This window comes from Armigeres subalbatus, chromosome 2 (assembly GCF_024139115.2).
Source record: "Armigeres subalbatus isolate Guangzhou_Male chromosome 2, GZ_Asu_2, whole genome shotgun sequence".
Lineage (NCBI taxonomy): Eukaryota > Metazoa > Arthropoda > Insecta > Diptera > Culicidae > Armigeres > Armigeres subalbatus.
The window spans coordinates 442,627,285-442,651,091 of NC_085140.1; the positions used below are offsets into that span (position 1 = coordinate 442,627,285).

At 40.5% G+C, this 23,807-nt stretch overlaps 1 protein-coding gene across 2 annotated transcripts in view; it reads right to left on the minus strand.

Annotated features, from left to right (window-relative positions):
* Positions 1-23,807, minus strand: part of LOC134213681 (CUGBP Elav-like family member 1) — a 495,491-nt gene that overhangs the window by 19,325 nt on the left and 452,359 nt on the right. For both annotated transcript variants that reach the window (XM_062692950.1, XM_062692951.1), the window contains one exon: positions 81-230. In XM_062692950.1, the coding sequence (XP_062548934.1) occupies positions 81-230 (150 nt within the window). The remainder of the gene's footprint in view (positions 1-80; positions 231-23,807) is intronic.

Sequence of the window (23,807 nt, forward strand, 5' to 3'; positions counted from 1 at the left end):
TTGTGTTATTTGATTCAGTCTATTGAAATTCCCAATACCAGATTCATTTTCAACGTATACGGATAGACAACCTGACTTACCTTCGATCTGCTTTCCAGCGGCCGCGGCCACTGCCTGTGCCATCGTAGGATTGGGTAAAGGCGTTGTGGTGAATGCTGCTGCTGCCGCCGAGCCAAACTGGGGCAGGGCGGCGTACGGCGTCAGAGTGGTGGCATCGGTTCCTGCGGTCCCTGTAAAAGTCGAATCAGACGAAGAGTAATTAGAATGGGATTTGGAGTGGTTTTCGTTACATTGCTTATTGGCGGAAGTTGGCAGCGAAAGCCATGCAGCGATTTTACAAAAAAAAAACTATGCGATCAACGAGCATGCAGAATTTGTATCACACAAAGAAAGAATTCCAGGTTCAATTGAATTCCAATTGAAAAAGTTGCTACTGGATATTCGTACATCTATTACAAGCGCGTTGGCGTGCAAATCGCCGAAACCCAAATCACAAATACATTCGTACATATCGGAGATTGGTAGCTATGAATTTAATCATCACGAGGACCATTTCTACCACCCCATCGATACTCGTCCGGTGACCTACAGCTGGCCATCGGGCGGCGTAGAGACAGTAAACCGCAGGTACATGACCGTTGATCGCCAGGGATGCCATCGGATCCTCCCGCGGCCAGATGTTGCTGTGTATTTTTTTGTTCCGTAATATTAATTCTATAAAATATTTTCCAGCTGGTAAATCATATGCGGTTGGTGGCGATGCTGGTTTTTTTATTTCGTTTCGAGGAAGCAGCATCAGTTGCCAACATACGGACACTGATACGCGGGTGTAATGCACCCCAGGCCAGGGCAGCTGCAGTGGGTGACGACCCTGATTGGCATTGGTTTTCGCGGGTTTTCGGTGTCCATCCTTCATTGGAAGCGAAATTCGAACCACGCTGCTGGCTGTTGCTGTTGATGTTGTTTGTGGGCTGAAACCGCGAAGATTGGCCAGTGTAGTGCTGACAAGAGCAGCAGCAGCAGCAGCAGCATCAACAACAACCAGATGGATGATGATGACCATGTTGATGGGTGAGATATGTCGGTCGTGATGGAAATGAATTTAATTTGGTTTTATTTATTATATTATCACAATCATTTGATTACTTATTTACATCACGTACGGCGGGTAGGTGTCATACGTCCACGCATTCAATTATTCTGATATACTGAAGCGAAAAGGGCCTGACTGAGAAGAGTTGTGTACACAGGTAGGCTATCCAATTTGATTACAATTTACGAGAACGAGGCCATCTGTATACTGGCCCTAGGCCTTCTGAATTTTACTTTTCCATCAACAAGACACTGGTAAACAAGCCCATATTAATACATACAACTATTTAAATATTGTTAGAACTTGTTTTGTTTCGAAAAGATTAATTTGATTTAATTGTGTTGGCTGAGCTTTGAAGCTCAAACGAATTCGGAGAATTAAAGTGAGCTCATGATGGATCTACCGGCATAAGTCATGGTTTGAGATTTCCATCGCTAATTTTCGGCGAGTAAAGACAAAATATTAATTTACCAAACTGTCCAGACGTTTCGGTCGTCACTGGCTTTCGACCATCCTCTGTGAACGAATCTTGCAGTCACTACTTACTTCTTACTTAGGGGAAAGTGGGGCAAGTTGGCCACCCTAAGCGGCAACTTTTGTAAAATTGTGGAACTCCTTTGAATCTGCTGATTCGTCCATGAAACACCTTTCCGATGACCTGTTTTTGACATAAGTATTAATAAACATCGATTGATGACGTTTCAGTATCTTATAAACTGGTTTTAAAAACCCAACTTAATTCACCGATTGGTGATACTGCCTTTCTCGCATTTAGCCAAGACACCAACCTTATATAGCGTTAATATGGTTCGATCACAGAGAAACAGACGTCTCACTCAACATATGTTCCATCGTACACCTTTTCGATGGTTTATTTAACTTTTTGTAGGTGGTCAATCGGCCACCGATGGCGCTTTCATCGATTTTGTTTGTGTTTGTTTTCGTGACGATGATTTTGATTGCATTTTGTTCTAAGTGAGACGTCTATTTCTCTGTGGTTTGATGTACCTGTGGCTCTACGGCAATATCTGAATTCGTCTAAAGCTAATTTTTACGATTAAAACCATATTCGTTGTTTAAATCATCTGTGTTTCAGTTAGCCGACTCTTAATTCTGGAGATGACATTGTTCGTAATACAGTTGGCATCTTGGTAAATCTTTCAAATTATTAATGTCTATAGGCAATAGTTTTATAAAAGCCTTGGTAAATATCAGTGTGCGCTGAAAAATTAATAATTTTGGCTTCAAACCTTAAATTATGTAACTACAAAATTATAAGAAAATTCGAATTACAGCTAAACCATCCTTAAATTGATATTTCAAGAACAAGTGAAGTTGTCACAGTTGTATAGCCCTTTTTCATTATTATTAGCAATTCCTCGTAAAAATAATATGAATATAATGCTCACTTAAGTCATAATCCTTGCCCCATATGGCACTCTTGCCCCACTTTCCCCTATACAATAATGGTTGTTCGCCACCACGTTTCTTGCAATCTTTTCGCGTTTCTTTAATGCCAAAGTGTAAAGAAAAGGACATAGCTCAATCCCAATCAAATTATTCCGCAGAGCCGACGAAGCTCGACTAATTTATGTATTAATTTATAGTATACATCAGCCGCTCGGTTATAATATCGTTGCAAGGTAGCCTTTGTAGCGTTGACGCTAAATAGATTCGATTCAAAGAAACCAACCCTGAATAGATTCGACTCGCAGACTGACTCCAAGAGCTCTGGATGCCTTATAGACGACATAAGAATTATGATGCTCAGGTTAGTTGCTCATCCAAATAACTAAGTCTTTCATATAGTGAACACGCTCAATTTTTGTTCCTTGCAGTGTATAATATTAGTTAGTTGACACCTTCTTTCACGAAAAGTAGTACATATCCATCCACCCATTAGACACTGCTTCCAACCCCGATTCCAACTCAGCTACCAGAATGTGCGCGGGCTTTGTGCTATGGTGGACTCCTTATTTCTGGCTGCTAGTGAATGTGACTATTGAGCTATTGTTGAAATAGCAACCAATCATCTTATAATTGCTCCTAGCAATGCGATTCCGACGACATGGCAACCATCGTTGTTATGTTTCATTGGTACTTTGTTCATAGTAAACCGTTGTCATAAGAAGACGTTAAAATAAACTTATAAACTATTCGTTTGAGTTCTACGAATCTTTAACGTACAGCTATTCGATCCTAAGTTTGCTGTTTACCGTACAGATCGAAGTGCAGCTAACAGTACAAAGTATCGCGAGGGAGGATATGACAGCATTAACAAGCACACCATTGAAGCGGTAATAGATTAAAATTTCTAGTTTTTAGTTTTTTTTGTCTCTATTTTAGAGGTTTTCAGCCCTGGGCTGGCTCACTTCTTTAGATCGAATAGTTAGCATAGGAGTAATGTGTCTACCTCCAGATCGACGTTGCAATATAAATTGCATATGTAGAATCACCTGAACTTTGTTAGTTCCAACCTGAACTTCAATGACTTCGTCTTGCAGGTAGGAGACTAAAATCAACCGAGTCTGGAATGTGTTATAAAAGACAGGGTCACCGTCTTCGACCAGAGGTCGCACAGACTGAACACTTAACATCTAGCATTAGACAACGGACAGGACATTCACACAACACCCAGTGGACCAGTGGAGAACTTTTCGCTTTACGAAAAGTTTTCTCCTTACTGGGGCGGGAATCGAACCCACACTCCACAGCACATGCGTCTAGACGATTGATGTCGCTAACCGCACGGCCACGAAGCCCACGTGTTGCATCGGAAGACGGGTTTCTGCATGTAACCTTCAATCTGTTTTCTCTGATAGTAGCTCCGCATTGGTCGATGATTTTTTTTTGTTTAATGGCTTAACTAAGCTCAATGGAGTTCCCAAAAGCCCCCGTAATGCTGAGTAGACACATTTCGTTGTGTGTTACGGTGTAAGATCTACCACGGTCACATTGTCAGCTACAGGCAAACCCTGGCCCAACGAATACCTTCTCCAATATAAAACTCCCTGGTACTTATGTCGCTGAGCCGGGGGCCTCTCCTTAATGTACTACATCAGCGGTTCTCAACCTTTTTCTTGAGAGGTACCCCTTCAAACTTTTGTATTAATTGAGGTACACCCTCTCAAAAGCAAGCTTCTAATCCTCTTGGAAACATAATTCCGAGCTTATTGAAGAGAAGCTCCTTTCAGCTTTTGAATCCCTTTAAAGTAGGCTTCCGCGCTTCTTTATTAGAGGCTTCTGAGCCTCTTTTAGAAAGGCCTCCGAGCCTCTTGAATATGGTTTTCAAGCCACTTAAAAGGAAGCTTCCTTTGCATCTTGAAAGGACGCTTCTGAGCTTCTTGATAGTATGCTTCCAAGCCTCTTGAAAGGAGGATTCCAAACCACTTGACAGGAGGATTCCAAACCACTTGAAAGTAGACTTCCGAGCCTCTTGGAAGGAGGCTTCCCAGCCTCTTGGAAGGAGGCTTCCCAGCCTCTTGGAAGGAGGCTTCCCAGCCTCTTGGAAGGAGGCTTCCCAGCCTCTTGGAAGGAGGCTTCCCAGCCTCTTGGAAGGAGGCTTCCCAGCCTCTTGGAAGGAGGCTTCCGAGCCTCTTGGAAGGAGGCTTCCGAGCCTCTTGGAAGGAGGCTTCCGAGCCTCTTGGAAGGAGGCTTCCGAGCCTCTTGGAAGGAGGCTTCCGAGCCTCTTGGAAGGAGGCTTCCGAGCCTCTTGGAAGGAGGCTTCCGAGCCTCTTGGAAGGAGGCTTCCCAGCCTCTTGGAAGGAGGTATTACAATAAAATCATTTTTACAAACATTAAAAATAAACAGTTTACAATACATTCAACAAATTAAAATGATCGACGTTCTCTCTGTGCCCCGAGAGAAACGTCCAATGTGTTGCCCATTGCGAGATGTGACGAGGTTTCCTTATAAGATTTTGGTCCATCAGTCAAATCCCGCAAATGTGTTTTCATTGCGTTTTGCATTTTGTCTACAACAGCCAAGTAGTTGTATTCATAGCTCTATTTGGTGTAGGATTCCGATCCTATTTGGGCACCCTTAATTAATTTGTGCCATGTGGCACCAGCAATATCAAGTCTGTGTCTGGGAATTCCTCTATCTATAATTTTAATTGCCTATCTTCAGGCCCAAACACAGAACATTCAAGAGTGGGACATACACAAATCCACTCAAACATTTGTCACTAATATGCAAGATAAAATAAACCGTAACATATTACGAGCCATATTACATTAAAATTATTTTACATACATACAAATATAAACAGTTTACAATACATTCAACAAATTAGAATGATCGACGATCTCTCTGTGCCCCGAGAGAAACGTCCAATGTGTTGCCCATTGCGAGATGTGACGAGGTTTCCTTATAAGATTTTGGTCCATCAGTCAAATCCCGCAAATGTGGTTTCATTGCGTTTTGCATTTTGTCTACAACAGCCCGTTATATACATAGCTCTATTTGGTGTAGGATTCAGATCCTATTTGGGCACCAGCAATATAAAGTCTGTGTCTGGGAATTCCTCTATTTATAATTTTAATTGCCTATCTTCAGGCCCAAGCACAACACAGCAGCATTAGAACATACACAATTCCATGCAGACATTTGTCACTTACAGGTAAGTTAAAATAAACCGTAACAGAGGCTTCCCAGCCTCTTGGAAGGAGGCTTCCCAGCCTTTTGGAAGAAGGCTTCCCAGCCTCTTGTAAGGAGGCTTCCCAGCCTCTTGGAAGGAGGCTTCCGAGCCTCTTGGAAGGAGGCTTCCAATCCTTTTAGAAGGACGCTTCCGAGCCTTTTGGAAGGAAGCTTCCGAGCCTCTTGGATGGAGGCTTCCGGGCCTCTTGGAAGGAGGCTTCCGAGCCTCTTGGAAGGAGGCTTCCGAGCCTCTTGGAAGGCGGCTTCCGAGCCTCTTGGAAGGAGGCTTCCGAGCCTCTTGGAAGGAGGCTTACGAGCCTCTTGGAAGGAGGCTTTCGAGCCTCTTGGAAGGGGGTTTCCGAGCCTCTTGGAAGGAGACTTCCGAGCCTCTTGGAAGGCGGCTTCCGAGCCTCTTGAAAGGAGACTTCCGAGCCTCCTGAAAGGAGGCCTTCGAGTTGCTTGGAAGAAGGCTTCCGAGAAGTGTAGAAGGTTCTTCTAATCCTCTGGCAACGAAGCAATCGAGGTTTAGTGTAAAAAATTCATTTTGTTCGTTTAAATCTATTGTTCCGCAGCCCTTCAAACATTGTCTTGGTTGTGGAAGGCAGGATTCAATTGTGATTTATTGATCGCATTGCATATCATGAACAAAATAAATTTTTTAAATAGAAAATACGCAATTATCAAAACTTTATCAATGAGTTTTGATTGGAATTGTAATACGTCCGCCATTACGCATTTTTGTCCGAGGTACCCCTTAGGTCCAGCGAAGGTACCCCCAGGGGTACATGTACCCCAGGTTGAGAACCGCTGTTCTAGTGTACATCAAGGAAGTAATCTGGGACCTCCTCACGCTGTTTATCAACGAACTCTCTCGACTTCTACCTACTGGTAACCTTTTGCTCTATGCGGATGTTGTAAAAAAATATTATTACCTATTAACAGCATCGAGGACTGTGGAGAACTACAATCGCGTGTGGATAGAATGTCAAACTGGTGTTCTGATAATCTTTTGACGCTTTGTATTCAAATATGTAATGTTATTACCTTTCATCGGAAACACACACACTATCCTCGAAAGACTGAATCGGATTAAAGATTTAGGGGTCCCACTGGATCAAGACATGACATTCAAGCCACACTGTAACGACATCATCGTAAAAGCTAATTAGCAACTCGGTTTTGTTTTCAAACTATTTGAAGACTTTCGGGATACTCATTGATTAACATCTTTGTACTGCTCTCTAGTCCGTGCCATCAGTTCGCGGTCAATTTGGTAGGAATGAAACCACTCGAGATGATGACCGCTGACTCCCAACTTGTCCAGTCTGACGATTGTAATGGCATGATTTACTTTGTCGAAAGCAGCTGACTGCGGGCTGAAAGTCTCCCTAATAAAGACAATAAAAAAAACTGTGTATTTTTCTTCATTTATAACTTGTGAGTCCAGGAAGTCGCAAATGCATTGCCCGTGAGTAGTCATGTTAAAATATTACATATAACACGTAATAAAGCTTTTTTGAAAAGTCGTGAAAAAATGAATTTTAAAAAGTGCCTGCCCCACCTCAACCAAAGACGTTTAATAGCCCTTCATTAGTATTTTATCAATCCCACAATAAAAAGGCTCAAATCCTTATGCGCTTGATCATAAAAAAACAACATAGGTCCATTCAAGCAGCTGTGAATTACATTTCAATATTTTCCATACAATTTGGAAGCAACTCGCTGCAGGCTCGCTGCGCTTGTGTCCAGTTGGTAAGGGCATATCGTCCTGCATACACTGGGGCGTTTTGGCCAGTGAAACTTGTTTTCGAAAATAGTTACATTTTTGAAGATGGAAGCAATTTTATATCATATTAACCACTGAGAAAAGTTATTTTGTTGCCCAACTGAGTGTTCCAGTGCAAGTTTTGCGGACAGTATGCCAGAGTCGCTCCAGAATGTTGAGCAAACAAACATGAAAAGTTACATCAAAACTGTAACTTTTTGTATTTTGCTATTATTTTCATTGTGTAATACAAAAATACTTCCACTTTCACATAGTATGATGGGTTTACAAATACTTATAGGTACCAACTGATTTTGACCCTTAATTAGTTATAGTCTTCTAGAAATCAAAGGGAGGCGTTTTGGCCAGGTGGGGCGTATTATACCGTCTTACCCTAGTTAAGTTTGCCATGGAAATTGTTTTTATGAGATGTTGCGAAAAAAGATTCGGCTGCCGATAGGACTTGAATAGTGTCCATTACTCGTCGTATTGAGGCGGGTTTGCTTCTGCAACGACAATAGACCCTCTGATTTTTCGCACAACTCACACTGCACTGCTTAGGATAGGATAGAGCATATGTGTGCCAATTGTGCTGCAATTCGGTCAAGGGGTTAAGTAGTTAAAATGGATTGGTCCTTTTCTTAACAATATATACGCAGAATATGCCGATTGACATCCCCAAAATATTCCGTAAATACTAAGAAGAACTTCCAATGAACTTCTAATTGAAATCTAAAGAATTTCCTTCAAAATTCTAAAAATATTCCTCTTGAAATCCTGAATAAATTTCCGTGGAGATTTGGAAGAATTTAAGTTGGTGGGGATTCTCATCGATTTGTTTTCGGCGAAAAATGACAAAACAAAACTTTGCCAGACTGTCCGGACGTTTCAGTCGATTTACTGGCCTTCGACCATCTTCTGCGGACACTAAAAATCACATATATTGTTAAAAAGCACATTAAATTTTACAAAATAAAAACATACAATCTTCCAGTCACTTATTTTCTAACAGACAGCCATTACTACTAACTATTGACACACACAAACAAAGTACAATCTTTACATTCTAACTGCTATTGGTATTAGTTCTAAGTTTGCTAATAATAGAGTTGTACGCATTTTTAAAATTTGCTGAGTCTTTTTGCTTATTTACTACATTTTCGTCTCCTTTAATCTTAATGTAAAATGTTTCTACAGTCAGTCTGGTATTATTTTTACTTATTTTGTCAAGTATTCTGGTTTTTTCAAAGTCAAAAATGTGTCCCTCTTCTATAGTGTGCTGTGATAAACCTGTACCGGAAATGTTTTTTGTATGTTTTTATTTTGTAAAATTTAATGTGTTTTTTAACAATATATGTGATTTTTAGTGTCCGCAGAAGATGGTCGAAGGCCAGTAAATCGACCAAAACGTCCGGACAGTCTGGCAAAGTTTTGTTTTGTCATTTTTCGCCGAAAACAAATCGATGAGAATCCCCACCAGCAATTTCGCGGCGATTGATCCTTTGTAAACAAGAATTTAAGTGTATATTCCGGAAAACTTCCCAAAAAATAGTCATGCAAATTTAAAACAACTCTTGTGGATACTCAAGAAGTTCTCATGGAAATTGCGAAGGATCCAGTTGAACTCCAAAATTCGAGACCAGTTGAAATCGAATTTTTATGTTTAAAACCAATTCAATAGCCGAAAAAACAACTTTGGGCGAATATATCATTTGATTATGCCGAAATCCATTTGGGCGAGCAATTTTACCAAAATGTCATTTGTCCAAAATGGACATACGATTGAAAACGATGTTCGGTAGAACAGTTCATGTGGCCAAAAAATTCGTTTGAACGAAACGGTCGTCTGGCAGAAAGGGCCATTTGGCAGCATGGGTCGACATTTTTGGCCATATGATCCATATAGCAAAGGCATTGCGTCATTTGCCATTTGGCCGAAAAAAATATTCGGCCGAATGGGTCATCCGTCAAACATATAACGAAAACAGCAGCACGAAAAATGATTTAGGCGAAATTAATTATTATGTACTTTTCAATAATTTCATAGATTTGATAAGTTATATAATAATTCCGCAACGGCATCGAACATTTTTAAGTTTACCGAACAGTGTCAGAAGGAAGACTTTCTTGTTACACTTTTCTGCTAATATTTTTCTGGAGTTCTGGATTAGGTCGGACGGAATGAAACTCAAAGAGCTATTATCCAATGCAATGCAGATGCCATATAATCAAGTAGAATGTGAACAAAATTGACCTTTGCCGTCGAAATTTTCTATTTGCTCGATCGATTCTTTATTTTATTTAAGGTTAACTTTCCAAAAGAACCCATATTTTTTGACGCCTCTAACTTTTGACTTCCCGTAGTTGCTACTTCATTATTATCATTATGACATTATGACTTGCACAGAGAATCAACAGATGTTTGCTTGGGACTAGCACTCATCTTCAATGTACCAGTACTGGTGATCTCATTTGTTAGGCGCCTTCCCCGTCAGAATGCAAGTCAATGTAGGGAAGGGGAGGAAATGATGATGCAATCACTCGCCCACTGCAAGAGGAATATACCTTTGCACTTGCCACCAGTTCATACGGCATTCATTGGAATTTTTGGGTTAGGTTCGAGAGGCAGAGGTTCGTCTTGGCTAACGAGCTGCCAATGTTATAGGTAGAAGAAATTAACTGATGGAATTTCTAATTGGATATAGGAAACGAGCTTTTTTTTTAGTTCATTTCCAATTCTAGCAGCTATTGCTAAAATAGTAAAGTTGAAGGTATAGTACAGAAATGATGTCAGGCCATTTGGCCGGAGGTCATTAGGCGGAATGGCCATTAGGCCGAATGAGCAAAAAGAAACAAAAAGTGAAAAATGAGACGAATGAATTCCTTCTCCCTTCTTCTATCTATTTTTTTTTCCTTTTTTTCTTTTTCGCTTTTCCTTCTTTGTTATTTATTTATTCTTTTTTCTGCATTCCTCTTCCTTCTTTCTTCTTCATACTTCTTTCCTTCTACATTCTTATTTCTTTGTTCTCCCTTTTTCCTCTTCCTTCTTTCTTCTTCCTCTTTCTTCTTTTTCCCACCATTCTTCTTTCCCCTTTCTTCTTCTTTTTTCTTCTTTCTTCCTTCATTCTTCTTTCTTTTTCTTTCTTTCTTCTTGCTTCTTCCTTTTTTCTTCTTCCTTTCCAATTATTTCTTCTTTCTTTCTCCTGCATTTTTTTTAATTTTTCCTTCTTCGCTTTTTTTCTCCTTTCTACCTTCTTCCTTCTTCTTTTTTCCTTCTCCATTCTTCCTCCTTCCCACAGCCTTCTTCCGTCTTCCTTTTTTCTTCTGCTTTCTTCCTTCATCTTTCTTCTTTCTCCCTTCTCCTTTCTTCTGTGTTCCCTTTTTTTATTATCTCCGTCTTCCTTCTTTCTTCTTACTTCCCCCCTCTTCCTTCTTCCTTTTTCTTCCTTCTTTTTTCTTCTATCTTGTTCCTTCCCTCAACATTTTCCCTTCTTCCTTCTACCTTCTTCCTTCTTCTTTCTCCCTTATTCTTTCTTCTTTCTTACTTTTTCCTTATTCCGTCTTCCTTATTTCTTCATCTTTCTTCTTTCTTCTTCCTTCTACCATCTTCTTTCTTCCTTATTCTTTATCCTTTCCTCCTTCTTTCTTATTTCCTCCTTCTTCTTTCTTCCTCCTTCCTCAGCCTTTTACCTTCTTTCTTCCACCTTCTTTCTTCTTACTTTTTCCTTATTCCTTCTTTTTTCCTCTTTATTTTTTCTTCCTTCTTCCTTCTTTCTTCTCCCCTTTTCCTTCTACTTTCTTTATTCTTCCTTCCTACTTATTCCTTCTTCCTCCTTTTTCGTTCTTTCTTCTTCCTCACTTCGCACTACTCACTTCTCACTCCCCACTTCTCATTAGGCCTAATGGCTATTCGGCCTAATCACCGTTCGGCCTAATGACCCTAATGTTCTCATACGAGAGTAATTTTTCTATGCTTTTGTGAACCATTTCTGTAGAACATTGGAACCATAAATTCTGAACTAGTTTGTTCTGACCCCAACATCTATGGGATAACCGTTTCGGCCAAACGTTCAAATCAGCCAAATGGAATTTTTCTTGGCTTAACGTGTTATTCTGCCAAGTGGCATTCGAAGAAAGACTTTCGGCCATACGGGCAATCAAGTTTGGTCGATGCGTCATTCTGCGTGGAAACCATCATTTGTGGTTCAGTGCAACTGCAAGTGCATTTTTTTTATTCCTTCATAATTAGAAGAAAAGTTTCATCTTCAAATCAGGAGGTTGTTAGGAAATTCTTTTATAAAAAAAAACAAGGAAACCTGGATCTTACGTATTCTAGGAGGAAAGATCCAACGTAACGCAAAATTTGGCCATATTCAAACCACCCTCCCCCATGTCCATGTCACACTTTTTGTATGAAGCATCTGAAAGTTTGGTAACGATCGCCTCACCTCAGGCAACCCGATCCCCTCTAAGCGTTACGTAATTTATGGATATTCTCTAAGAGATCACTCTTCAGGCGTTTCATTAAAAAAATTCCTCGAATTTTCACAGAAAATTTCTTTGAGTTTCAAAATTATTCTGGATTCACATTGGGATTTCGTTGAATTTTCACGGAAAATTCATTTGAATTTCCATGGAAAAACCATGGACAAAGATCCTTTGAATATCCATGGAAAGTTCCTTCTAATGTACACATTGAATTTAAATCTCAAAAAGCAAGCGACTGGCAACAGTGAAAACAGTTTTTCATCTTTGCTCCATATCACACATGAAAAATGATCTTCGGATCGCCTAATAATTAACCTTTATGTAATCTTGTAATCTTGTAATATCTTGTAATATCAACGCACCCTCTGACCATAGCCTATCTGCGTTGTATTTAAATACCACTGAGCGATACGTCTACTGGGCAACACGTCCGGTGTGCACTGCACTAAGATCTCCTTAGATGCAACCGGACCGAGATCTTACTTAAGGCTCCCAAGGGTCCGTTTCGTTGTGATATGTTGCCATAAAATAGAAATATATGCACTTGCTTTTCTAATCTACGGCCATATTTAAATTTACTAATGATATTGATTAGTGACAAGTAAATTCATTCATCGATCAGATTAGAACGAGCTCAGTGCAATTAAAATATAAACGCAATACTTATCTGCAATTCACAGAAGATGTTGGGATTGTCCTTGAAGTAATCACGTTGTGAACACAGACTTCCTGTATTGACGGTGGTTGTTATGAATATGAATACCACTGCTGATACCGGAACAATAAGATTTTCTTCATCACTGGTCGTCTGGAAAGAGGTAGATAAAGAATTGGGCCGCTTTCACTCGCCGGCCCGCAAAACATTAGTAAGTAATTAATCTTACTACAAAGACAAAAATACAGTTCTAATAATTCTGTCTTATTAATGGATATCACACATGCCCACCTGATACTCAACTTAACCAAAAACATATCCTCAATACTTAATAAAATGATAACTGTATATAGTTTCTATTATTGTCCATATATACCTACTATTCAATCTAGGATTCCAAATCGGATAAATTAATTCAGTTGCTAACTAAAAGCTTATCCTCAACGCTTTGGCTGTCAATAGTCTCCACAATATGAACCTTAAAGGTTATAACTTTGTTCAATCCTACATCTGTTTATATTAAAACTCAATCCTAACTGCTCCGAAACCGCTTTCAACACATAACTGCCCCGAGCACAGCCACTAAATGCGACCCACAGGACCCCAATCGAGGACGGCCTACACTATACCGTTGTGAGCTTACACCCTCTCCTGGGCTGTGCGACGCTGAAAACATGCTCCTAACGTTTGATGCCTAAAAATAAAAATAATTAAACTAATTACACTAAATCTTACACTTTTGATCGAACCCGGCTGACATTCGCGTTAAACAATGTGTTCCATGAGTGCTGACCACTCATGACAACGCCCCGAATCGGCGAATAAAATTCAGTTTAACGCAGAGTTTAAACCCTCTCTTGCGCTAAGTAATGCTGAAAACCTAACTTCTAGGAATTTGATTCGTAGAAACAAATTATACTGAAATTGGTGCGTGGCAAAATAAGTTATACTATTAGCTAATTTAGTTAAAGCCTGACTACCCCACATTATACTAGCCCGTTTGGAGTCATCCAGTGGCACTTGGTCTTAGCATTCGTTTTCTTTTTAAATTCTATAACAATTCTCCATATTAGTAATATGTAGAACGAATGCTTGACTATTACTATACTATAATTCTCCATATTAGTAATATGTAGAACGAATGCTTGACTATTACTATACTAAGTATAGTAAAAGACCGGAAGTAATAATTGGGCCAGCCACCACCTAATAATTAACCTTTATGGCATCAAAAACGCGAGCTGGGGATAACATCAATTTTTGTACTCTGTCGCGATTGACCTTCAGAGCGCCGTTTAGAGGAATGTTTTCACAAATTTATGAGACGAATTCGTATCGATACTCCGAATTATATAAACATTACAACTTTTATAAAGTTTACTTTTCTTCGAACCTCCATTCTATTTTCCTAGTTGGAGTGAATTATTAGGGTCGATACACATACGCTGCGTTTTAACGCCGCACCCACGCATAGATAGAGGAACTTACCCAGTATCAAATGGGGTCCTCCGGTGCCCCATCCCATTTGTTGCTAACTATTTCATAATTTGCGTGGACTTTTGCATCGCGCGAAAAAAAACCGCTGGGACGTGGGCATCGGATCTACAACGTTTCAAACATCCTCTGCCACAACAATCGCGTTCTGCCTCGAAGGCACACCACGTTCACCACATTAACCGCGGTAAAAAAAAATGCAATAAAATCCCAGAAATGATTTCTACCCTCCGTTCCGTTGTTGTTTGTGTGCATCATTCTCGGCAGGTAGATGATATTATTTGCGGTGCCTTCCTTCCCCCTCACAGCACAGGAACCGGAAAGTTCATAGCGGACGGAAATGGGTCACTGCTCAGTTAATGTGGTCTTCGTTGTGCCTGTGCGCGCACTCAAGCACTCACTGTTAGAAGGCAATTCCAAGCGCGGATGCCCCGTCTCCGGGAAATTATGAAAACAATTCCTAGCTGGTGCTGTTGCTGCTGGAAAAAGCCATAATTATGTTACAACCTCTACTGATACGAGGAAGAGAGCTGTGCATTGGAACCAGGCCGGGAGAGTAGCAACTGACTTTATTTCTGGGATGTGATGTCCTTTTTCCATCTACACCCACTGACTGGTCGCGGTAGCCGGTAGCAACTCGCGACAGCATGTGGCTATAAGTTCCTGTCAGCCCACCCGAAAAGGGCAGGTCGCAACCGCACAGTAATTAAATTTTTATATGAAACAATTCCGTCGGCTCTGTATTTGCCGCAATAACGGCTCCCCGCGAGCAACTGTTTCGGGTGGGCCCGAATGTCACCCTTTTCCAGCGCCGTGTTGGTGCTGATAGTACGTGCCTAGCCGCCGGAGCAGAGTCCGGCCACATTTGGCAGTTAATAGTTGGAATTTCAGTGGAAATTACCTACGCCGGAGTGGACCTACGACTTTCGTATGATGTGTCTGGTTCGGGGAGTAATCCGGCAGTTGGTGTTATAAATAATTGGCAGTGCCACCGGAGAAAACCTCCAAATTAGAGTACCCAGCAGCAGCGGTCCGGTAATTAGGAAATGTTTCATTTTTAGTAGCAACTCGCGGGGTGGAATAATAGATCACTTAGCGTTGTTTGTTTCCGTTTTGTGTTTTTTGTTATTGCTTACATTTAAGTGAATCGGAGATTAACAATATTTGGGATAGAAATTGTAAATACAATAATTCATAAACACTTGTTTTTAGTGGTCAGCTAATCTAAAATTTGAGCAAAAATTAATGACAACTCATCATTGGAAAGAATTACTATGCACGGTTCGAGGGTGCTTGCCCTATGGAAGCAAACATAAATCGTGGCTGCTGGTGTGCCGGAACCACGATGATGGTAACCAACCAGGGCAATTATGTAGATGTACCCCGAACCGAAACCAAAATAAAAAAAACGCCGGATGACCACCCCTGCCATACCATGACAACGGACGAGCGCGACGGGAGAAACGTTATAAATTCATAATTATTAAAAATGTAATTATGATGATAATTATTGCGGATCGCAGTGTGTCATACAGTTGTTCGCTGGACCCAGGACCTTGGTCAGTCGCGGAGGACACGCGGGTGGTCAGGGCACTTTTTTTTCTTCTCAACCGCCCACCACACTGGAACACCAACATTCATTTGTTCAATGAAATTGCGAAATTCCAGCAGGAATGAGATGGAAATGGTTTTTTATCGGAGTGTTCCAACTTTTTTTTGTACATATCTGGTGTGGTTCGCAGAGGTTATAAAAATGGTTAATAATAAATGAATGTATGAACGACGGTTCATGTCATTTTTGCTGTGTCACTGATGCACTGAACCGCACCAGGGTTTATCCGCTGGTGTAATAAATTTATGGCAGATCCCAATTAGCAAACGAGTTAAGTAAGGGATACATTCGTAGGAGCATCGTTATCTTAGGTATTTGTATTGTCATTTGTATTTATTGTTATTATTGATGTCACATTAACATTAAATTTCTGTTAGAAATACAGTGTTAACTGAAGTTTAATATTCTTGGAGAATATGACAAACGAAGCTTCTACTGAAGAAGCCAGAAAAGTATTGCAACCGCTATCTGCGGATTGGTTTTATCTTATGCAGCGAAGACATCCTTGTAAATCGCACCTCTTTGAGCTGATAGTGGATAATGAGGATCCCTTCTGCACCGACGGAATCACTAAATGGTACCAAATTACCATCCCCTTTTGTAAAAATAATCTTGAATGTCAAAGAGAGAGACAAAGTAAAAATAATCTTGAATGACAAAAAATATTATTATTCATAAAAACAGTCCCTGAAAAATAGACTTAACTCAATCATGCTAATTTGTTTGTTAAGTTGGTTGGTTAGTTCATGCAATAATTATCAAACATTTAAAACATTTAAAACCGCATGCAATCAATTACGACAATCTGAAGAAAAGTGTGAAAAACATGCAAGAGCAGGTTTCCTTGAGTTAATGATTAAACCACTAATGAAAATCCTAAAAAAAGAATGAACAAAGGATGCAACAGTAGTCCAGACAGGTAGATCACTGACAAACAGACATAACACTCGTCAAATTTCCATCGTTCACTGATTTCCTGGTCAATTCAAATAATCATTAGTTGGCCAATCGATCACTCGTGGCGCGCGCATCGTTTTTGCTCGAGTTTGACGTTTGCTCACTACCGCCATCTGGTTCATGATTTGCCCAACTAACTGAAATCAACAGATGTCGTTAGTGTTTGAAATACGATGAATTTGATGAGTAAATGTTCAATGTGTTATGTCTGTTTGTCTGTGGGTAGATTACGAAAAAAAGTGAGAAGATTAAAAACAACCGAGTAAATCAACGAGTAGTACAAACTGCCATAGAAACAATAGAAAGTTGAGAAAGGAGACAAAAAAACAGGCACCACGGGCGGGTAAGGTACTTGGGTTATTGGGTAAGGGCTGTGTGATGCAGAAAGCAAGACACAAACATGTTGCTCGATGTTTTTTTTCTTCTACATTTTCTGTTTAAAACCCAACGCAAATACAATCCCACTACACTGCTGAGATGAATACAAAAACAGGACGATGATGGTGGTTAAGGCTCAAACAACATCAAAATAGAATTAAAACTGCACTTTGCCGTACTTCCATCAACATCCGAAGCTGACGGCGCCCGCCCGGTGCGGTAGGTGTGCGAGGGTTTGGTTTCACCGCACCACACGGACCGGACCCCGACCGGCTCGGTGCGCTAACAAAAGTGGTGGAGACAACAAACGATAACAGCAAAATTAAACACAACGAGCGAGGCGGGGAGCGCAGCCAACATTGCAGATGTTTCCAAGCAAAAATGGTTCAACCGATATAGGAGTGCTATCTCTTGGCAGCAGAGGAAAAAAAAACAGAGTAAGGAAAATCGTTTGTGAGGCTCACCTGAGGCAGATGTCGCTGCTGTCTTCCCTAAGAGACCTGTTGTGGCGTTCGGATTTTGGGGTGTTGAGCATGGGTGTTATTTTTTTTGTTTTTTGGTATTTCGAAGTTTCGAAGAGATTGTCGTTTGGTTGATAGATGGGTTTTGGGTGATACAGCAGCCGGAGGAAACACACATATCGAAAGAGGAAGAGAAAGAGATTCGGTTTGGTGAATGGAGATGTAATTTAGTGAGGTGATATTTATGTTGGTAAGGCTTCATATTCGACAAGAATGTTTGCAAACACCACTAAAGCTGTAAAAAATCCTGAATACTGTTGTGTTGTCTTAAATTGAATAGATTGTGATTAGATATGAAAAAGAGTTGTTTTCGTACTCGCGTTCCTAATGGTGTACACTTGTTCCTAGAAAATTCGGAAGAATTTCCCAAGAAAATAAATTGAGGAACTTTGCCGAAATAATTGAGGAGCTTTCTAAAAAAAAAATTCCCGAGGAAATTCGGTTGAAATTCGCGGGAATATCCAGAGGAAACTCGGGAGAATTTCCAGAGGGAATTAGCCGAGGAAATTCGGTGGATATTCTCGAGAAAATTCGGGGGATTTTTTCGAGGAAATTCGGGGGAATTTTCCAAGGAAATTCGAGGGAATTTTCCAAGGAAATTCCGGGGAATTTTCCAAGGAAATTCGGGGGAATTTTCCGAAAAAAAATTTGGAGGAATTTTCCGAGGAAATTTGGGGGGATTTTCCGAAAAAAAATCGATTTCCCGAGGAAATTCGGGGGAATTTAGAAAAATTTCCAGAGGAAATTCGGTGGAATTTTCCGAGGAAATTCAGGGGAATATCCAAAGGAAACTTGGGAAAATTTCCAGAGAGCAATTTTTTAAGAATTTCCCAAGGAAATTCAGAGAAATTTCTAGAGGAAATTCGAGGAACTTCCCGAGGAAATTTGGGGGGAATTAGCCGAGGAAATTCGGGTGGATTTTCCGAAGAAATTTGGAGGAAATTCAGAGTAATTTCCAGAGGAAATTCGGTGGAAATTCCCGAGGAAATTCGGTGGAAATTCCCGAGGAAATTCGGTGGAAATTCCCAAAGAAATTCAAGGAAATTTCCCAACGAAAATTCGGGGGAATTTCCCGAGGAAATTCGGGGGGAATTTCCCGAGGAAATTCGGGGGAATTTCCCGAGGAAATTCGGGGGAATTTCCCAAGAAAATTTGGGGGAAGTTACCGAAGAAATTCGGGGGAATTTCCCGAGGAAATTCGAGGGAATTTCCCGAGGAAATTCAGGGGAATTTCCCGAAGAAATTCAGGGGAATTCCCCGAGGAAATTCAGGGGAATTTCCCGAGGAAATTCGGGGGTATTTCCCGGTCAAATTCGGGGGAATTTCCCGATCAAATTCGGGAGAATTTCCCGAGGAAATTCGGAGAAATTTCCCGAGGAAAGTCGGAGAAATTTCCCGAGGAAATTCGGAGAAATTTCCCATGAAAGTTCGGGGGAATTTCCTAAAAAAATTTCAGGGAAATTTCCCGAGAAAATTAGGGGAGGGGAGTTTCCCAAAGAAATTTGTGGGAATTTCTCGAGGAAATTTGGTGGAATTTCTGGAGAAAATTTGGGGGAATTTCCCGACGAAATTGGGGAAATTTCCCGAAAAAATTAAAGGGAAATTCCCGAGGAAAATCGGGGGAGTTTCCCGCGGAAATTCGGGGGAATTTCTCGAGGGAATTCGAAAGCATTTCCCGAGGAAACTCGGATTCGAGGAAATTCGAGGGAATTTCCCGAGCAAATTCGGTGGAATTTCCCGAGAAAATTCGGAGGAAATTCGGGGGAATCTCCCGAGGAAATTCGGGGGAATTTCCCGAGGAAATTCAGGTGAATTTCCCGAGGAAATTCGGAGGAATTTCCCAACGAAATTCGGGGGAATCTCCGGAGGAAATTCGGGGGAATCTCCGGAGGAAATTCGGGGGAATCTCCCGAGGAAATTCGGGGGAATTTCCCGAGGAAATTCGGGGGAATTTCCCGAGGGAATTCGGGGGAATTACCCGAAGGAATTCGGGGGAATTTCCCGATCAAATTCGGGGGAATTTCCCGATCAAATTTGGGGGAATTTCCCGAGGAGGAAATTCGGAGAAATTTTCCATGAAAGTTCGGGGGAATTTCCCAAAAAAATTCAGGGAAATTTCCCGAGAAAATTAGGGGAGGAGTTTCCCAAAGAAATTTGGGGGAATTTCTGGAGGAAATTTGGGGGAATTTCCCGACGAAATTGGGGAAATTTCCCCAAAAAAATGAAGGGAAATTCCCGAGGAAAATCGGGGGAGTTTCCCGAGGAAATTCGAGGGAATTTCTCGAGGGAATTCGGAAGCATTTCCGGGGGAATTTCCCGAGGAAATTCGAGGGATATTCCAGAGGAAATTCGGGAGAATTTTCCGAGGAAATTCGGGGAAATTTCCCGAGGAAATTCCGAGGAAATTAGGGGAATTTCCTGAGGAAATGGGGGGTATTACTCGAGGAAATTGAGGGAATTTCCCGAGAAAATTAAAGGGAAATTGCCGAGGAAATTCGGAGGAGTTTCCCGAAGAAATTTTGGGGAATTTCAGGAGGAGGGAATTCGGAGATTCAGATGAATTTTCCGAGGAATTTCCCGAGGAATATTGGAAGAATTTAGAGAGGAAATTCGGGGGAATTTCCTGAGGAAATTGGGAGAATTTCCTGAGGAAATTGGGGGGAATTTCTCGAGGAAATCGGGGGAAATTGATGGAATTTTCCGAGAAAATTGAAGGGAAATTACCGAGAGAATTCGGGGGAGTTTCCCGAGGAAATTCGGGGGAATTTCTGAAGGAGGAAATTTTGAAATTCGGGGGAATTGCCCGAGGGAATTAGGGGAATTTCCTGAGGAAATTGGGGGGAGTTTCTCGAGGAAATTGAGGGAATTTTCCGAGAAAATTGAAGAGAAATTTCCGAAGAAATTCGAGGAAGTTTCCCGAGGAAATTCGGGGTAATTTCAAAAGGAGAAAATTCGGAGGAATTTCCTAAGGAAATTCGGTGGAATTTCCCAAGGAAATTCAGAGAAATTTCCCAAGAAAATTCGAGGGAATTTCCTTGGGAAATTCTTCGGAATTTCCTTGAGAAATTCTTCGAAATTTCCTTGGGAAATTCTTCGGAATTTCCTTGAGAAATTCTTCGAAATTTCCTTGGGAAATTCTTCGGAATTCCTCGGGAAATTCTTCGGAATTTCCTCGGGAAATTCTTCGGAATTTCCTCGGGAAATTCTTCAGAATTTCCTCGGGAAATTCTTCAGAATTTCCTCGGGAAATTCTTCGGAATTTCCTCGGGAAATTCTTCGGAATTTCCTCGGGAAATTCTTCGGAATTTCCTCGGGAAATTCTTCGGAATTTCCTCGGGAAATTCTTCGGAATTTCCTTGGGAAAGTCTTCGGAATTTCCTCGGGAAAGTCTTCGAAATTTCCTCGGGAAATCCTTCGGAATTTCCTCGGGAAATTCTTCGGAATTTCCTCGGAAAATTCTTCGGAATTTCCTCGGGAAATTCTTCGGAATTTCCTCGGGAAATTCTTCGGAATTTCCTCGGGAAATTCTTCGGAATTTCCTCGGGAAATTCTTCGGAACTTCCTCGTGAAATTCTACGGAATTTCCTCGGGAAATTCTTCGCAATTTCCTCGGGAAATTCTTCGGAATTTCCCGGGAAATATGTCAGAATTTCCTCGGGAAATTCTTAAGAATCTCTTCGGAAAATTCTTCCGAATTTCCTCGGGAATTTATTACAAATATTCGGAGGAACTTTCTCGGGAAATCCTTCGGGATTTCCTCGGGAAACTCTTCGGGATTTACTCGGGAAATTCTTCGGAATTTCCTCGTGAAATTCTACGGAATTTCCTCGGGAAATTCTTCGCAATTTCCTCGGGAAATTCTTCGGAATTTATTCGGTAAATTCTTCGGAATTTCCCGGGAAATATGTCGGAATTTCCTCGGGAAGTTCTTAAGAATCTCTTCGGAAAATTCTTCCGAATTTCCTCGGGAATTTATTACAAATATTCGGAGGAACTTTCTCGGGAAAACCTTCGGGATTTCCTCGGGAAACTCTTCGGGATTTACTCGGGAAATTCTACGGAATTTCCTTGGGAAATTCTTCGGAATTTCCTTGGGAAATTCTTCGGAATTTCCTTGGGAAGTTCTTCGAAATTTCCTTGGGAAGTTCTTTGAAATTTCCTTGGGAAAGTCTTCGGAATTTCCTTGGAAAATTCTTCGGAATTTCCTTGGGAAATTATTCGGAATTTCTTAGGGAAATTCTTCGGAATTTCCTCGGGAAATTCTTCGGAATTTCCTCGGGAAATACGTCGGAATTTCCTCGGAAAATTTTTAAGAATCTCTTCGGAAAATTCTTCCGAATTTCCTCGGGAATTTATTACAGATGCTCGGAGGAACTTCCTCGGGAAATTCTTCGGAATTTTCTCGGGTAATTCTTCGGAATTTCCTCGGGAAATTCTTCGGAATTTTTTCGGGAAATTCTTCGGAATTTCCTCGGGAATTTCTTCGGAATTTCCTCGGGAAATTCTTCGGAATTTCCTCGGGAAATTCTTCGGAATTTCCTTGGGAAATTCTTTGGAATTTTCTCGGGAAATCCTTCGGAATTTCCTCGGGAAATTCTTCAGAATCTACTTGGAAAATTCTTCGGAATTTCCTCAGGAATTTGTTACAAATTTTCGGAGGAATTTGCAGAAGAAATTTGGATGAACTTGGAACAAGAAGTTTGGGAAATTTTCTGAGGAATTCTTTTGAATAAATATTGGATTTCAGAAGAGTTTCTAGACGGCTTTTGGGTGAATTTCCCGAGGAAATTCGAGAGATTTTCCTGATGATACTACTAAGAAAAAAATACCTACATTTGGAGGAAATTTGCAGGATCGTCCCGGGCAAATTTAGAGGAATTTCCAAAAGAAATTAGGAGGGGAATCAAAATCAAATTCTCTTGTTATGAGTTTTTGCGGGAATTCATTGGAAATTAAGAAAATCTTTACGCGGAAATACAAAAGATACAAATAACGTCTAAGGACAATTTCGTTTTATTTTGCTATTTGAAATTGATAATATTAGCACCTTTACTTGTAACATCCGGGTTGTGCCCCATGCTTCTTTTATCTCCATGTGTTCGATATTAGTAGATTTAATTTCTACTTTCATCAATATACTACATAACTTTTTTTCATAGGAATAAAAAATCAAAAATCATTTGCATTCTTCTCTATCAAGCAATAAATACAAAAGTATTGGGCTATGTGGCTAGAATTTTTTTCGTATATCTGTACGAGGTTTCTGATAAGGTACTTATGGTGTGAGCTGCCGTTGAAATGCTGCTATTCATATCTTATTTATGACAGCATTAAGGTTTCTTCGGTGTATTATCAACATCAAGTTGACTACTGATTACTGGATCCTTGATTTCTCTTTGGTAGCAATATCTTCTGCATCATATTTCTACTCATTTCGATTAGGTTAGGTGAAAACATTTCAGTAAGAGTTTAAAAAAAAGCAAAGATTATTTAAACTAACAAAACGTTTTATGGAGCAACATACCGTTCTTTAGACAAAAGTGATTCTAGAGCTACCTCATGAACAAACACCGCAAAACAACGGCAAACAGGGTTAGCCAAGATAAGTGACTTATAAATTAAGAGTTATCCAAACAGACAGAAACAGATAGCGCCATCCCATCACCACCTGATTCAGTCGACTGGCAGACTGCGATGATATCGCCGCTGAGTATAGAAACTTGTCTCAAAGAGATGACATTCCACAAGAGCGAACCCACTGCCATTTGGCGTACAATAGTCGACGATACTACCGACATCAGACGATGTTGTGGGTTGGCGACATTTGAGATAAAACTCTGCCGTCAGTCGAAGCAGGAGTAAGGATTTAATTCAATGAAAATATTATCAACCGAGAAAGGGATAAGCCGCTAGACGGCAACTCTCGAGTAACATTTAAAACTGTTGTAAATAATATAAGAACGGGTTGAATAAATGTCTTTATCAATATTAAATCTCGTTTTCGAATTGATTTAGCTTTAGTTTGTATATCAGATATTCCGATTCGAAATAAGAAAATGTTGAACAAAAGCAGACCCTTTCAACTGTGACAACGGAGTTTGACACAAGATAAGACTTTCGCTATTGCTTGACTGATACAGAACAATTGTTTCCTTTCTTGCCTTTTTTCGTCTGAGAAAAATTGTCGCGTGCTCGGGAAAAGTCG